Source organism: Eleutherodactylus coqui, chromosome 8 (genome assembly GCF_035609145.1).
Source record: "Eleutherodactylus coqui strain aEleCoq1 chromosome 8, aEleCoq1.hap1, whole genome shotgun sequence".
NCBI classification, from domain to species: Eukaryota; Metazoa; Chordata; class Amphibia; order Anura; family Eleutherodactylidae; genus Eleutherodactylus; species Eleutherodactylus coqui.
The window spans coordinates 32,394,019-32,410,909 of NC_089844.1; the positions used below are offsets into that span (position 1 = coordinate 32,394,019).

The 16,891-nt window shown below is 44.6% G+C and overlaps 1 protein-coding gene across 2 annotated transcripts in view; it reads right to left on the reverse strand.

Moving 5' to 3' along the window:
- STRADB (STE20 related adaptor beta) overlaps nucleotides 1-16,891 on the reverse strand; it is a 45,885-nt gene that overhangs the window by 25,560 nt on the left and 3,434 nt on the right. For both annotated transcript variants that reach the window (XM_066575431.1, XM_066575430.1), the window contains exons 3-4: nucleotides 5,244-5,324; nucleotides 1,610-1,712 (exon numbers count right to left, since the gene is read on the reverse strand). In XM_066575431.1, coding sequence (XP_066431528.1) covers nucleotides 1,610-1,712; nucleotides 5,244-5,324 — 184 coding nt within the window. The remainder of the gene's footprint in view (nucleotides 1-1,609; nucleotides 1,713-5,243; nucleotides 5,325-16,891) is intronic.

A 16,891-nucleotide genomic window follows, 5' to 3' on the forward strand; every position in this document is an offset into this window, starting at 1 on the left:
AAAGTACTAATCGAAACTAATTGCTATTAGTACTTATCAGTTTCATTTGCATGCAAATGAGCTTCCAGGAGCTGTTACAGAACTCAGCAGGAGGTCTGAGCTCTGTAATTAGTATTGTTCAGCCACAGGCTTCCCTTGGAGAATTCAGCACCATGGACAGCAGACACAGCATGTGGTCCTGCTAAGCTGTTAGCAGATCTCTACTGGTAGAACACAGCATGCAGTCCTTGCTTATCAGCTGTTCTGCTGAACGATGGTTTTCAAGCAGAACTGAAAATCATCATTCGGCAGAAAACTGAAAGATTATTGCTCAAAAGATGGCTTTTGAGCAAATTTTGAGCGATAATCGTTGTGTCTAAATGGGGCTTAACAGTCCAGGATTTAGCAGCTAATAACTTGATGACATGACCTTACATCACATTACATTGATGACCGGCAGTTAATCTGATTGGATAAAAAAACTCCTATAAAGTCTTTCCAATCTGAACCAGTGTAATCACATGTGGTGTCATCTACAAATTGTGAAAATCCATTATGGAAATTTACACCATGTATTCCAGTGGAGAGCAAGACAGAGTCATGGCTTAAATTTCCGAGCAGAATTTTTCCATTTTCCACGTGCTGAGGGTTTTGAATGCAGAACTGCATCTACACCAAAATCCGCAACACAAATACGGCACAAAGTAACCAACATGTATTGCTGCGGACAGGGGCGTAACTAAAGGCTCAGGGGCTCTGATGCAAAAGGTGAGCTGGGGCCCCCCTCTCTATCTGTATCTGTACCCATAGCCATATCTAAACCATGCTGCACAGAGACATAACTTGAAGCTTCTGGGCCCCAATGCAAAACCTGTAACGGGGCCCCCAACTATAATGCTTTATTCATAGTACTGGGCTCCCTATATGGAGAAGAGAGGCCTTATGGGCCCCCTAAGGCTCCTGGGCCCGGGTGCAACCGCATCCCCTGCACCCTCTATAGTTACGCCCCTGGCTGCGGAGCTGTGGTTACAGATTTTGTGGTGTATTTTTACAGCCTCCCACTAAGTCCAATTTAAAATTAAAGTTAATGAAAAAAGGCACAAAGAGACCAAAAAAGTTTTTAAAAAATTACATAGAGATATAAATAAACTCATTATGATAAAACATTCAAAAGTGCTGAGAGACATACGACTGCAAGTACCATCAAAGCTGATTTCTCATGTTAGACAGAGACTTTTTACAATCCAAACCACTTTTCTGACACTTTATCTTCCCCCTCAGGCCATGAGTCCAGACACCTACCATTTTTCAAATACTTGTCTGACACAACATTGGCCAATATTTTGTATCACAGTTTCCCAACAACGTTCTTCTCCTTTGCAATTCACTTTATCTACAGGACTGTCTGCTGTATGTATCTCTGAAGTAGTTTGGGTGAAACTTGCATCTCTCATCTGTATCAGTATATGGGTATAGCTTCTGCCACTAGAAGGCGACACTAAGTAGAAAGGTGTTAACTCCTCCTACTAGCTATACCCCTCCTATACCGCCATGTTTCGAAACAACACATACACAACGGCCATGGGCAGCATGAACCCACTGGCAGGCTCCCCATAAGTGAAACACTTACCAAGTTCCTGTTGAAGTTCATAGTTGTTGGCTTCATTGTATCGTACTGGCATCTTATGCCCTCCCAGTACAGGAGGAATCCAGCACTGGGGCAGCTCATCTGCCTACAGATGAAACAACTTTTAATTAATTTAAAGGAAACAAAAAATACTTCTAGATTACTCGCATGCAAAGAGATTAACCCTTTCCAATCCACTGTCTGACGCCTGAAGACATTCTGATTGAAGGCTGTACAGCTCCGATGTCGGAAGACGTCCGGCAGGGTATTCTTACTGTATATTACTGGTCGCTCTATTGTCAGGGGCCTCTCCAGCATGTCCCATACCGCAGTAATGGCTCTAGCCAGCAGATGGCGCCATTGTGTAATGGCAGAAAGAGAAAGCCCCCTGGGAAACCCTGAATCCAAAATTGGATTGCAAAGGGTTAAGAGACAATAAAAATGTAACAGAGATTACCAAAGGTAAAAAAAAAAAAAGAAAATGTATATACCAGTAGTCAACAATTCGAGAAGCAAGAAAAGGCAATCCCCGCTGCAGAATGGTTCCGTCCAGAGATGGAACCGAACAGTGCTGGGGGGACCCCATCTTCTATATATTTGTCAATGTCTGTTTTTTGGAGCATCACGCACAAACTGTACGACCGATTGACATGAAAATTTGCACACAGTATAATCTCGACCCAGAGAAGGTTATAGGCTTAAAAAAATACAGAAATTTAGTTGTCTTGGCAACCTTATTTGCATTTTTTTGCCTTTGCTTGAATTGTAATACAGCAACCACAAATGAATTCTACGGACCCGCTTTAGTATTCCTGGTTATTTCCAACCAGTCATTCCGGCTACAAGAGTCAGACTGAGGGTTGAACATTTGTGTTTCAGGACTGCTTTCTAGCCCCAGTCTAACCCTGGTGGAGCCACCAATTATTTGCCCATTTTGTCCTTCCCAATTCCGCCTTGGATGTCCGTATGGATAACAATTTCCAAAAATGATCTGTCCCCAGACAGGAATATATGGACCAAATTTGTGAACACCGGCCCTCATTTATCAAAACAGTCTAACAATAAATCAACAAACAGTACAAAACAGTTTTTGGTGCCCATAGCAACCGATCACAGAGCAGCTTTCATTTTACCTCAGCACTAAGAGGATTAAATACTGTTGCCCATAGCGACCGATCACAGAGCAGCTTTCATTTTATCTCAGCACTGAGGATTGAAAACTGTTGCCTTTCTTGGAGTAAATCTCACCCTATGAAACCATACTGAAAACTGTCCCAACAACGGGGTGGTCGCCCTGAGAAGAGCTTCCCCTTTTCTGGATGGCTTTCCACCATTTCACCCAATAATGTCCCAACTCCAAGATTATTTCCTGCAATTAGGAATAAAATTACAAATGCAATGAATACTGACGCGTTTCCCCCTCCCAATCATGGAGGGTTCATTAGGGGTGGAACTTTTCAATGTGGCTGGATGTACAACATCGGTCTATGTATATATCATGTGCCAGTGATCGAGTGTGTCACTATCATTGTATGGTGATAGTGAAGCACTGTACATCCAGCCCCATTGACAAGTTCCACCCCTAATGAACCCTCCATGTTTGGGAGGCGGAAACGCGTCAGTATTCATTGCATTTGTAATTTTATTCCTAATTGCAGGAAATAATCTTGGAGTTGGGACATTATTGGGTGAAATGGTGGAAAGCCACCGAGAAAAGGAGATGCTCTTCTCAGGGCGACCACCCCGTTGTTGGGACAGTTTTCAGTATCGTTTCATAGGGTGAGATTTACTCCAAGAAAGGGTAAATGCACACGGGCAGAAATTTCGCGGCAGGATTTCCCGCAAAATTTCCGCCCGTGCACGCTGCCACAGGATTGCATTAGACAATGCAATCCGATGCAGACAGCTGCGATTTGACCGCATTAAAACCCTGTGGTAAGCAAATCGCGGCATGTCTTATTTCTGAGGCTCGCACAGAAACATCACCTCTGACGCACTGGCTCTGCTCTGTGCATGTGCCAGCTGGCCAGCAGCCGGCACAGCAGAGCAGAGGAGAAGACGCCAGAGGGGGTGAGCCATGGGGGTCACTGCAGGGGCACGGCTCGCGTCCCGCTGCGAGAATTCCCCAACCCAGCCGTCTGCAGGACGCCTAAGGCCTCATGTCCACGGGGAAAATCAGGCCCGCCGTGGATTCTTCATGGAGAATCCGTAGCAGGTCCCTCCTGCCCCGCGGACATGAGGCCAAAAAATAAGAATAAACTCACCTCTCCGGACGCTGCGGTTCTTCCTTCCTTCCCGGCCGGATCTTCTTTCTTCGGCCCGGCGGATGTGCTCGGCACACCGGCAGCGTGTCGCTGCGCATGCGCCGGGCACATCCGCTGGGCCGAAGAGAGAAGATCCGGCCGGGAAGAAAGAGAGACCTGCAGCGTCCAGGACAGGTGAGTTTTTAATTATGGTACGGGTGTTCCGCAGATCCGGACGGGTTCCATAGGCCTCAATAGAAGCCGTCGGGAGCCGTCCCCGCGGGAGACCCGCACAAAAATGGAGCATGTCCGGATTTTTTCCTGCACGCGGATCTGCGCCTGAAGGGAAAAATGACATTCGCTGGTATTTAACTACCTGCGGGTGTCCAATGCATCCCTATGGGGCGCGGATCCGCGTGCGGGAGAAACGCTGCGGATTTTAACCCCGTGGACATGAGGCCTAAATGTTCCCTACTTCTCCCTGGATGACAACAGGTGGAATGACTATGAACATGCTTTCAGCTCTGACACTGAGGAAACAATGGGGAAGGTAAGTATAACGCTTACATCCCTGGATTCCACAGGTCACTTACCTTCAGCCTACAAGCTTAGCTTTGCTTATAGGGCTAAAAGTAGGTTAAAGACTCCATTTATGTTATCCCTTATCCATAATATAAGGGATAACTAACTGATTGCTGCGAGTCCAACTGTTGGAACCCCCACTGATCACCAGAATGAGGGTCCCGTATTCCCCAGAGCAAAATAAATGAAGCGGCAGCGAGCATGCTCAGCCTTTATTCCATTTCAATTAGAATGATGAAAATACCCAAGATCAAGTGCGTGGCAATCTCTGATACTGTCAGTGAAATGAATGGAAGCCCCGGAGATAGCAAAGTGGATGAATTCAGCTATTTTCGTCACTCCACTCTTTTTGCCAATCTCTAAAGGTATACGGTGCCCTGTTTGGGCAATTGATGGGGTCCCAGCTGTTGGAAACCCATTGATCAGCTAGTTACCTTATATCCTGTGGATAGGGAAAAACTTAATATTACTGGGATATCCTTTTAACGTAGGCTATCAGCATCATATTGGTGGGTGTTCATCTCCCACAACACCACCAATCAAGTGTTTGCAGGAGTCGTGTCGCAATAGAACTAGCACAGCTCTGTACACTGTGTAGTGGCCTGAAATGGTACTGCAGGCTCAGTCCCAATTCACTTGAGCCTGAGAATGGGGTACAACGTTTCTCATCAATGGAGAGTGGCTGGGCATGTGGAAAAACACTTTATGGCAGGAATACTTAACAAATAAATACATCAATACCAAAATGCTTTCTTAACACTTTACTGCATATTCTGTATAGGTTGGAACCTCATATAGACCCTTCTCCTCACCCAGTGTGGATAGATGCTTGTAGTCGAATCTTTACTTTGGCTTATTGATTTCACCGGTGTCCGTCTCAGGCAGGAGCAGTCCTGAAATGACAGCACTGTGTTAGGGAATACGACCTATACCGTCCTGCTCTATACAATATATGCAAACTAACAACATACTCTCACATCCTAATTAGTACTGATCATTCTCAGCAGTACAAAGAAAAAACAATACAGCCTAACCCGCATGGGTGATTCTAGTAGGATGATTATAAAAAAAATCAAACAGATGTGTGATTGTAAACATCAAGCGCCCGTATGCAAGAAAAATGAGGTTAATCTCTTATTTCGTGAATCCCATACATCAGCAGGTTTGCATGACATTTAAGCTTCACTCACATGGCTACATACAAATATGTTCCCATATGTTACTGCATGTGGATGCGTAAACTGGACTACTGAATTGCTGAAGGCACGGCCATTTTTCTGTGCATTTACGTATGGCGTTCAGTATAGGTACAGTACAAAAACAAAAGATAAGTTTGATTGAGTTTGTTTCTCCCATTAAAACATCTCTAGTTTAGGGCGGCTTCACACGGACATAATTGCACACGCAAAATTTGCGAATGCAATACGCAGAGAATAGAACCCATTCATTTCAAATGGTTCATTCTCAATAGTCTTTTTTGTGCGTGCCCGAGAAAAAACAGCATGCTCTATATCTGTGCGCATTTGCACATCAAAGGCCCCATAGAAGTCTATTGGAGGTGCACAAATGCGCATTCAATGCCCAGGCAGTTACTTAACACGCCGCATAATTCCACAGGAAAAATAACACATCTGGAACTCATTTTGCTAAATAGCCTTTAACGCTTTCCAATCCCGTCTGACGTCTGAAGAAATTCTGATTGAAGGCTGTAGAGCTTCGATGTCGGAAGACGTCCAGCAGGGTATTCTTACTGTATATTACTGGTTGCTCTGTTGTCGGGGGCCTCTCCAGCATCTTCTATATTGCAGTACTGGCTCTAGCCAACAGATGGCGCCATTCTATAATGGCAGAAAGAAAAAAACCCTAGGAAACCCTGAATCCAAAATTGGATTGCAAAGGGTTAAAATCACGACAGGTGTTTCCTGCACCCATGTGAACTGCCCATGTGAGCACAAAAAAGTACAGTAATATGTGCAAAAATGCGTGCAAAAGCGCATAATTCACGGCACAAATGCGTTTTTGCACGTGTGTTTGTATAAGGCCGCTCTTAGGCTAACACGCGGGTGAGCGTGATATCGGGCCGTGAATGACGGCCTGATTTCACACTCGCCAATATGCATTTTCTCTGTAGATGCGATGCGTTTTTCTCACAAAAAAAGCCTTGCATCACTAAGGGAAAGTCGCGATCCTCCGCCATCAACATGGGTTAATGAGGCATCGATCATTTCAAGCCAACTTGATCAGCTTCTATGACAAAGTAAGTTCTAGGCCGGACCTGAGAGAGGCTATTGATCGCATAGTGTGCACCTAGAACGTGGTGCGATGCCGCCGGCCCCATTGAAAACAATGGGAGATGCGATGCAAAGCACAAATCTCATGCTATTTTCTCGCCCGTGTGAAGCCGGCTTTAGGGATGAAAATAGTGCTCATGTGGTACCCACTTTTCAATCACCATTGACTCTTATGGAAAAAATTAGTTTTTCACATGGCAGCAAGCAGACTGCATGTACAAATAGACACTGACATATACAAAGTTGCATTAGATAACAGTTCAGTTTTTTTCTATAAATCATATTGCGAAGGCTATGAGTATAAAACATATATATATATATATATAAATAATTCATCCTGTCTCCCATGAACATCTTTGATACACGCTTGAACATTCATGTGTTGATTGCATGGCAAGATTGCATTGTTACATGAATTAGAAATAGAGAATAGTACTTAGCAAAAGTATATATTACATTATTCCTTATCTTCTGTTACACTGTACAAAGGTCAGTTTACAATAGTGTACAGTAAAGACAATGCCTGAATGTTTAACGGCTATCTACGTAAAAGCACATAACTGGCTGCAATGGACACTTATTGACAATAGACCACTCTCCTTTAAAATACTACATAAAGAAAGATGTTTGTAACAAAGGTAGATTGCTTTAAAGGGGTTGTCCCGCGCCGAAACATTTTTTTTTTTTAATAGGCCCCCCGTTTGGCGCGAGACAAACCCGAAGCAGGGATAAAAAACAAAACAAAACGGGTAGTACTTACCGAATCCCCGCGCTCCGGTGACTTCTTACTTACCTTGCGAAGATGGCCGCCGGGATCTTCACCCACGGTGGACCGCAGGTCTTCTGTGCGTTCCATTGCCGATTCCAGCCTCCTGATTGGCTGGAATCGGCACACGGGGCGGAGCTACGAGGAGCAGCTCTCCAGCACGAGCGCCCCATTCAACACAGAGAAGACCGGACTGCGCAAGCGCGTCTAATCGGGAGATTAGACGCTGAAAATTAGACGGCACCATGGAGACGAGGACGCTAGCAACGGAACAGGTAAGTGAATAACTTCTGTATGGCTCATAATTAATGCACAATGTACATTACAAAGTGCAATAATATGGCCATACAGAAGTGTATAGACCCACTTTGTTTCGCGGGACAACCCCTTTAAGACACAGTCATGATGTCTGTGTCCATTGCTTTCTCACGGCGGCTGCCATAACCACCTCTGATTTGGAGCCTCACAGCATATTGACAGAACATTGAATTTCCCTAACAATATGTATTGGTAATACAAGGTATGTTACCTTGCACTTTAGACTATATCTCAATGCCAAGATCTGTGCATTGTATGGACTGCCTCATAATTACTGTACATAGTATGTTAGGCTGAATGAAGACAACGTCCATCTAGTTTAACCTATTTTGACCTCCTTCCTTGTTGAGCCAGAGAAAAGAAAAAAAAACAAAAAACAACGAAGCAGATGCCAATTTAGCTCATTTGGAGGGAATAATTCCCTCCCGACTCCATAATGGCAGTCAGAATAATCCCTGGATCAACGTTTGAGTTCCTACTAACTCCAAGACCCGGATCAACAACCCCGCTGGTTATTTCTATATCCTGTAATATCCTTCCGCTCCAGAAAGACATCTAGTCCCCTTTTAAACTCCTCTATCGATTCCGCCATCACCACATCCTCAGGCAGAGAGTTCCACAGTCTCACTGCTCTTACAGTAAAGAACCCCTTTCTATGTTGGTGATGAAACCTGCTTTCCTCTAGACGTAGCGGATGCCCTCTTGTTACCGTCGCAGTCCTGGGTGTAAACAGATCATGGGAGAGATCCTTGTATTGTCCCCTCATGTAGTTATACATGGTTATTTGATCGCCCCTTAGCCGTCTTTTTTCCAGGGTGAATAATCCCAGTTTTCATGCCTCTCTGGGTATTGCATTCCTCTCATTCCGTTTATTAATTTAGTTGCTCTTCTTTGAACCCCCACAAGCACTGTAATATCTTTCCTGAGCACCGGTGACCAGAACTGTGCGCAGTATTCCATGTGAGGCCTGACAAGTTTCTGATAAAGTGGAAGAATAATGTTCTTGTCCCTTGCCCCTATACCTCTTTTAACCCCTTCCCGCTCCTGGACGTACCTGGTACGTCATGGTAGCGGGATACTTCCCGCAACATGACGTACCTGGTACGTCATGTCATTAAAGTGTCGCCGCGGTGACAATCGCGGCGACACAGCAGTGATGTCTGCTGACATAGTCAGCAGACAAGTGCTGCGTCCGGGCTGGGGACCAATCAGAGCGGTCCCTCCCCCACGATCGCTGTGATTGGTCAGGGAAAAACTCCCTGACCAATCACAGCGCAGCAGCGGACTTCGCGCTGTTTACAGTAGGGGCTCCATGTGCAAGCATCCGGTGCTTGTAGATAGAGCACCTACTGTGATAAAAAAGAGCGATTAGTGTGTAGATTAGGCAGGGAGTGCGTGATCAGTGTAGTGGAGTGGAGTGGAGTGGAGTTAGTGATCAGTGTAGTGGAGAGGAGTTAGTGATCAGTGTAGTGGAGAGGAGTTAGTCATCAGTGTGGTGTAGTGGAGTGAGTGTTAGTGATCAGTGTGGTGTAGTGTAGTGAGTGTAGTGAGTGATTGATCAGGCAGTGTAGTGTAGTGAGTGATTGATCAGGCAGTGTAGTGTAGCAGAGTGGAGTGAGTGATCAGAAGTGCAGTGTAGTGTAGTGAGTGAGGGATCTGTAGTGTGTGATCAGAAGTGTAGTGAGTGAGCTGTAGCGTGCGATCAGCAGTGTAGTGTAGCGCAGCGTGTAGTCAGTGTATCCCTTGGTGTAAAAAAAAAAAAAGTTCCTGTTGTTCCCATTTCGTTACCTGTCCCGTCACCCGTTATTAGTTAGTGTAGCGTTTAGTTAGTCCGTCTAGTGTGTAGCGTGTCGTTAGTCCGTGTACTGTCAGTGTATTCGTCTGTGTAAAAAAAAAACCAAAAAAACAAAAAAAGTTCCTGTTGTTCCCATTTCGTTACCTGTCCCGTCACCCGTTATTAGTTAGTGTAGCGTTTAGTTAGTCCGTCTAGTGTGTAGCGTGTCGTTAGTCCGTGTTGTGTCAGTGTATTCGTCTGTGTAAAAAAAAAACCAAAAAAAGTTCCTGTTGTTCCCATTTCGTTACCTGTCCCGTCACCCGTCATTAGTTAGTGTAGCGTGTCGTTAGTCCGTCTAGTGTGTAGTGTGTCGTTAGTCCGTGTTGTGTCAGTGTATTCGTCTGTGTAAAAAAAAAAAAAAGAAAAAAAACAAAACACTTACGTGAATACACCACATAAGTTTCCGCGTTCTTTCCGACCCCCGTCCCGTGGTCACCCCATCCCGCAGTGTCCCATCTAATAAAACTTTTTCCCCGTGTGCCCCATTTTATATAAATATGGCCCGCAGGAGGTACACTTCAGAGGAACTGTATGCAATCATTGCATCAGACTCGGACTCAGGTAGTGGTGATGACGACCCCACTTTTTTGGCATTCTCCGACTCCTCATCCTCATCCAGCGAGTCTGAGCTCCCTGCACCCCCGAGAAGGCGCCCAAGGACCGCCACTGACCCCAATGCATCAGATGCTCACTGGAGTACCCCGGAAGATTACAGACCCCAGATCCCTGATTTTATTGGGAACCCAGGGATTCAATTTGACACGGAAGGGCTCAGAGGGAAGGACTTCTTCAAGTTTTTTTTTTTCTGAAGAGTTCATTGCCCATATTGTTACCCAGACGAATTTGTACGCCCAGAATTTTATAGAAGAAAATCCCACCTCCAGCTATGCCAGACCCGATAAGTGGACCCCTGTGGATGCACCAGAGATAAAAAAATGTTGGGGGCTTATACTAACCATGGGGCTAATAAAGAAGCCAACAATCAGGGCTTACTGGTCTACCGATATTTTGTACCACACCCCAATGTTCCGCATGGCGATGTCGAGGACGCGCTTTGAGTGTATTTTGAAATTTCTGCACTACAATGACAACCAGCTGTGCCCCCCCAGCGATCACCCCAATTACGATCGGTTGTATAAGATCAGGCCCGTAATAGACCATTTTAACGCCAAGTTTGCCCAGGCGTATGCCCCACAGATAAACATTGCAGTAGACGAGTCCCTGGTACACTTCAAGGGGAGGCTAAAATTCCGCCAGTACCTGCCCAGTAAGCGGGCACGGTATGGTGTGAAGTTGTACAAGCTGTGCGAAAGTACATCAGGGTACACCCACAAGTTCCGTATTTACGAGGGGAAGGACACTAAAATTGAGCCCCCAGAATGCCCCCCCGTGCTGGGAGTAACAGGGAAAATAGTGTGGGAACTGGTGCACCCACTATTAGACCAGGGTTACCATCTGTACCTGGATAACTTTTATACCAGTGTCCCCCTGTTTCAGTGCCTCGCTTCCAGAGGAACAGTGGCATGTGGCACTGTTCGGAAAAATCAAAAAAGCCTCCCTAAGACGCTGCTTGGGCAACTGCTCAGAAGGGGTGAGAGCCGGGCCCAATGCAGCGACAATGTATTGTGCGTTAAATATAAGGACAAGAGGGATGTCCTTATGTTGACGACAATACACGGCCACAGCAGTACCCCCTGCCCAGTACGAGGTACCAGTGCAGAGACCCCCAAACCAGACTGCGTCCTCGACTATAATAAGTACATGGGAGGAGTCGATCTATCAGACCAGGTACTGGAGCCCTATAGAGCCATGCGGAAAACACGGGTGTGGTACAAAAAACTGGCCGTGCACCTCGTACAGATGGCACTGTATAATGCCTACGTGCTGTTCCGAGGTGCAGGCCACAGGGGGACATTCCTTGAATTTCAAGAGGAAGTTATCAAGGACCTAATATTTGGGGACCAGGAGGTGGGGGAGAGGCCCAGTACTTCTGGAAGCGAGGCCACAAGAATTGTACCAGGGCAGCATTTTCTCAGTGAAATTCCCTCCACTGCGACGAAGGGAAGGACCCAAAAGAGGTGCAGAGTGTGCTACAAACAGGGGATAAGAAAAGACACCATATACCAGTGTGAAACGTGCCCCACACAACCCGGCCTCTGTATAAATGAGTGTTTTAAGATCTACCACACGTCCCTGAAATTTTAATTTTTTTATTGCCCTGACGTTTTACCCTGATGTACTTCGCACAGCTTGTACATAAAGCCACATGCTAAGTCCTTCCCTTCTGAGCCCTGCACCCTAAAAACAGTTTAGATTCACATATGGGGCATTTCCCTGTTGGGTAACATCATGGGTTACGTTTTCTCCTTCTGCCCCTGGTAAAAAATAAAAATCTGGGCCTAAACTGAGCATTATTGGAAAAATGTGAATTTTTCGTTCTCAACTCAAATTGTTAAAAAAAATTCCTCAAATACCTGTGGGTTCAAACCGCTCACTACACCCCTTAAAAAATTCCCTGAGGGGTGTAGTTTCCAAAATGGGGTCAGTTGTTGGGGGTCTCAAATGCACTGGTACCTCAGGGGCACTGCAAACACTACACGGTGTCTGAAAATTATTCCAGCAAAATCTGCATTCAAAAAAAGCGCTCCTTTCTTTCTGAGCCCTGCCATGTGCCCAAACAACAGTTTACATCCACATATGGGGCATTTCCGTGCTCGAGAGTAATTGGGTAATGCATTATGGACTATGTTTTCTCCTTCTGCCCCTGGTGAAAAATGAAAATCTGGGCCTAAAGCTGAACATTATTGGAAAAATGTGAATTTTTCGTTCTCAACTCAAATTGTTAAAAAAAATTCCTCAAATACCTGTGGGTTCAAACCGCTCACTACACCCCTTAAAAAATTCCCTGAGGGGTGTAGTTTCCAAAATGGGGTCAGTTGTTGGGGGTTTCAAATGCACTGGTACCTCAGGGGCACTGTAAACACTACATGGGGTCTGAAAATTATTCCAGCAAAATCTGCATTCAAAAAGCCAAGAAGCGCTCCTATCCTTCTGAGTCCTGCCATGTGCCCATACAACAGGCTACGTCCACATATGAGGCATTTCCGTGTTCGAGAGCAACTGGGTAACGCATCATGGGGTATGTTTTTTCCTTCTGCCACTGGTAAAAAATATAAATCTGGGCCTAAAGCTGAACATTATGTGAAAAATGTGATTTTTTTGTATTGAACTCAAACTGTTAAAAAAATTCCTCAAATACCTGTGGGTTCAAACCGCTCACTACACCCCTTAAAAAATTCCCTGAGGGTCTAGTTTCCAAAATGGGGTCAGTTGTTGGGGGTTTCAAATGCACTGGTACCTCAGGGGCACTGTAAACACTACATGGGGTCTGAAAATTATTCCAGCAAAATCTGCATTCAAAAAGCCAAGAAGCGCTCCTATCCTTCTGAGTCCTGCCATGTGCCCATACAACAGGCTACGTCCACATATGGGGCATTTCCGTGTTCGAGAGCAACTGGGTAACGCATCATGGGGTACGTTTTTCCTTCTGCCACTGGTGAAAAATGAAAATCTGGGCCTAAAGCTAAACATTATGTGAAAAATTGGATTTTTTCGTATTGAACTCAAACTGTTAAAAAAAATTCCTCAAACATCTGTGGGTTCCAACTGCTCACTACACCCCTTAATAAATTCCCTGAGGGGTGTAGTTTCCAAAATGGGGTCAGTTATTGGGGGTTTCAAATGTACTGCTACCTCAGGGGCACTGCAAACACTACATGGGGTCTGAAAATTATTCCTGCCAAATCTGCATTCAAAAAGACAAGAAGCGCTCCTTTCCTTCTGAGACCTGCCATGTGCCCATACAACAGGCTACGTCCACATATGGGGCATTTCTAAAAACTGCGGAATCTGGGTCATACATTCCAAGTTTTGTTTCTTTGCTAACTCCTACTGTTTTATATTAAAAAAAAAGGTTTTATATTGAAAATCAGTAGAAAAAAGGAACTGTTCTAATTTTTGATGCACTTTCCTTTAATTCCTGTAAAACATCTAAAGGGTTAATAAACTTTCTAAATGCCATTTTGAATACTTTGAAGGGTGCTGATTTTAAAATGGGGCAATTCATGGGGGATTCTGATATACAGGCTCGGCAAAACTATGTCTGAACTGCATTGGTCCTTAAAAAATTTAGATTTTGAAATTTGCTAGTAAATGTGAAAAATTACTGCTAAATTTATATACTTTGTGGAGTCTGCAAAAAGTAAAATAACACTTAAAAAATGATTGCTGTGTAAAGTAGGCCTATGGGAAATGTTAATTAATAACTATGTTGTGGTGTTTGACTTTCTATCTTACAAAGAAAACAATTCAAAGTTTGAAAATTGTGAATTTTTCCAAATTTTCAGTAAATTTGGATTTTTTTTCCTAATAAGGACAAAATTTATTGATGAAATTTTTACACTAACATAAAGTACAATATGTCATGAAAAAACAATCTCAGAATCACCTTGATAAGTAAAAGCATTCAAAAGTTATTAGCACAGAAAGTGACAGATGTCAGATTTGAAAAATAAGGCTTGGTCCTTAAGCTCAAAATAGGCCATGTCATTAAGGGGTTAATGCACCCCAACTTTATTTGCTTTTGCAGCAGCTGACTTGCATTGATTACTCCAGTTAAGTCTACAGTCAGCTATCGTGTTTCCCCAAAAATAAGACACTGTCTTATATTAATTTTTGTCTCGAAAGAGGCACAGTGTCTTATTTTAAGGGAGTGTCTTATAATACTTACCTAGCAGCCAGCGTTTGGGTTCCTTGTGCTGGTGTCCATCGCTGCTGCAGGCTTTCGTGTCCTCCTGCACGCCGACAGAGCAGTTCTTCCTGGTAGTGGGGCTTGAATACCCCACCTCCAGCAAGCTAATGCTCTGATTGGTTAATTGAGCGCCGGCTTTCATTGGCTGACGTGGTGCTCGAGTAACCAAATTACAGCCATTCATTGAATGACATCATTGAATGGCTGGGATTGCTCCCTCCCCCCACCTTTTCCCCCCCCAAAAAAACAAAAAACAGTGCAGGGCTTATTATTGGGGAAACACGGTAAAACCCCTAAGTCTTTTCCATCTCACTTTTCCCTAGCTGTACCCCATTTAGTGTATATTGGTGAAATCCGTTTCTCCTGCCCATGTGTTTAAACTTACATTTATCAATATTGAACTTCATTTGCCATTTTTCTGCCCAAGCCCCCAGCTTATCCAGGTCCGTTTGTAGCCGTACCTTGTCCTCCGTTGCATTGATTATATTGTATAATTTTGTGTCATCTGCAAATATTGATATTTTGCTGTGCAGCCCCTCTATCAGGTCATTGATAAATATATTGAACCCTGTGGCACCCCGCTAGCGAAGGTGGCCCAATCAGAGTACGAACCATTTATTACCACCCTCTGCTTTCTATCATTGAGCCAGTTCCTTACCCAGATACACACGTTTTCACCCAATCCGAGCTGTCTCATTTTGTATATCAAACAATTATGCGGCACGGCGTCAAATGCTTTAGAGAAGTCCAGATGTACGAGATCAATAGATTCTCCCTGGTACAGCCTAGAGCTTACTTCATCGTAGAAGCTGATCAGATTGGTCTGACATGATCGACCCTTCATGAACTCAGGCTGGTGAGGAGTTATTTCGTTGTTTTCCTTGAGGTATTCCAGGATGACGTCTCTCAGAAACCACTTGAATATTTTTCCAATTACTGAAGTGAGACTTACCGGCTTGTAGTTACCAGGTTCACTTTTAGACCCCTTTTTGTATATTCAGACAACACTTGCAATGCGCCAATCTAGTGGTATAACCCCGGTCTCTATGGTGTCCCTAAATATAAGAAAAAGTGGTTTATCTATCACGTTATTTAGTTCCCTTAGAACCTTTGGGTGTATTCCATCTAGGCCCGGCGGTTAATCGATTTTAATCCTTCTTAACCGGCTCTGCACTTCCTCCTGTATTAGGCATGCAATACTTAGCATGGGGTTCATTTTATTTCCCTGCATCTCGTGTGACATTTCTTCTTCATTCGTGAATACACTTAAGAAAAAACTATTTAATAGATTTGCCTTCCCCCCATTGTCTTCTATGTTTTTATAATTGAAGAATACTTTAGGGTTATTTTTGCTTTTTTTTGGCAATCAGTCTCTCTGCCTTCTTCTTGGCAGTTTTGATCTTTTCCTTACATAATTTGTTTTATTTCCCTGTATGTTTTTAGCGCTTCTTCACCTCCTTCCTGTTTTAGTCATTTAAACGCTTCCTTTTTCCGCTTACTGCCCCACCTTACAGTATTGTCTAGCCATATTGGCTTCCTAATATCCCTCATATCCCCAGCACAGTCTAAAGATTGCTAAGCTGCTATACATGGTAGAGCAATAACACATAATGTCTTTGCAGTCTATGGACCACCAGCATACACTGAGGCTCATGCATATACCTGCATTAACCTGTATGGATAAGGGCTCATGTCCACGGGGAAAATATGATTTAGGATCCGCAGCGGATTACCTGCACGCGGATCCGCACCCCATAGGGATGCATTGACCACCCGCGGGTACATAAATACCCGCGGATCGTCAATAAAAGGGATTTTTAAAAAAATGGAGCATGAAAAAATCTGGACCATGCTTCTTTTTTCGTGCGGGTCTCCCGCGGGGACGGCTCCCGCGGGCTTCTATTGAAGCCTATGGAAGCCGTCCGGATCCGCGGGAGACCTAAAATAGGAATTAAAAGCATTTACTCACCCGCAGCGGGCCGGGAAGCTCTTCTCTTCCTCACGGCCGCATCTCCCTTGCTTCGGCTCGGCGGATGTGCCCGGCGCATGCGCGCGGCACGTGGACGACGTGCCGGCGACGTGCCGCCGGCGTCAGGAATTCATCCGCCAGCCGAAAAAGAAGATCCGGCCGTGAGGAAGAGCAGAGCTTCGCCGCCCGCTACGGATAGGTAAATTCTTATTTATTCGTATTTTCAGCGCTCATGTCCGCGGGGCAGGAGGGACCCGCTGCAGATTCTACATGTAGAATCCGTAGCGGGCCCGATTTTCCCCGTGGACATGAGGCCTAAGGGTTTCTCCTGCGAACAATTTAATGGAATTTATTACCTTGGCCGTGTTCTTCATCTGAATGGGGCTTACTGAAATCCACATATAGTGGTACCAAATGTTTCTTTTTCATTTGCAGACACTTGTCTAACAAATCAGCTGTGTGTGAACAAATC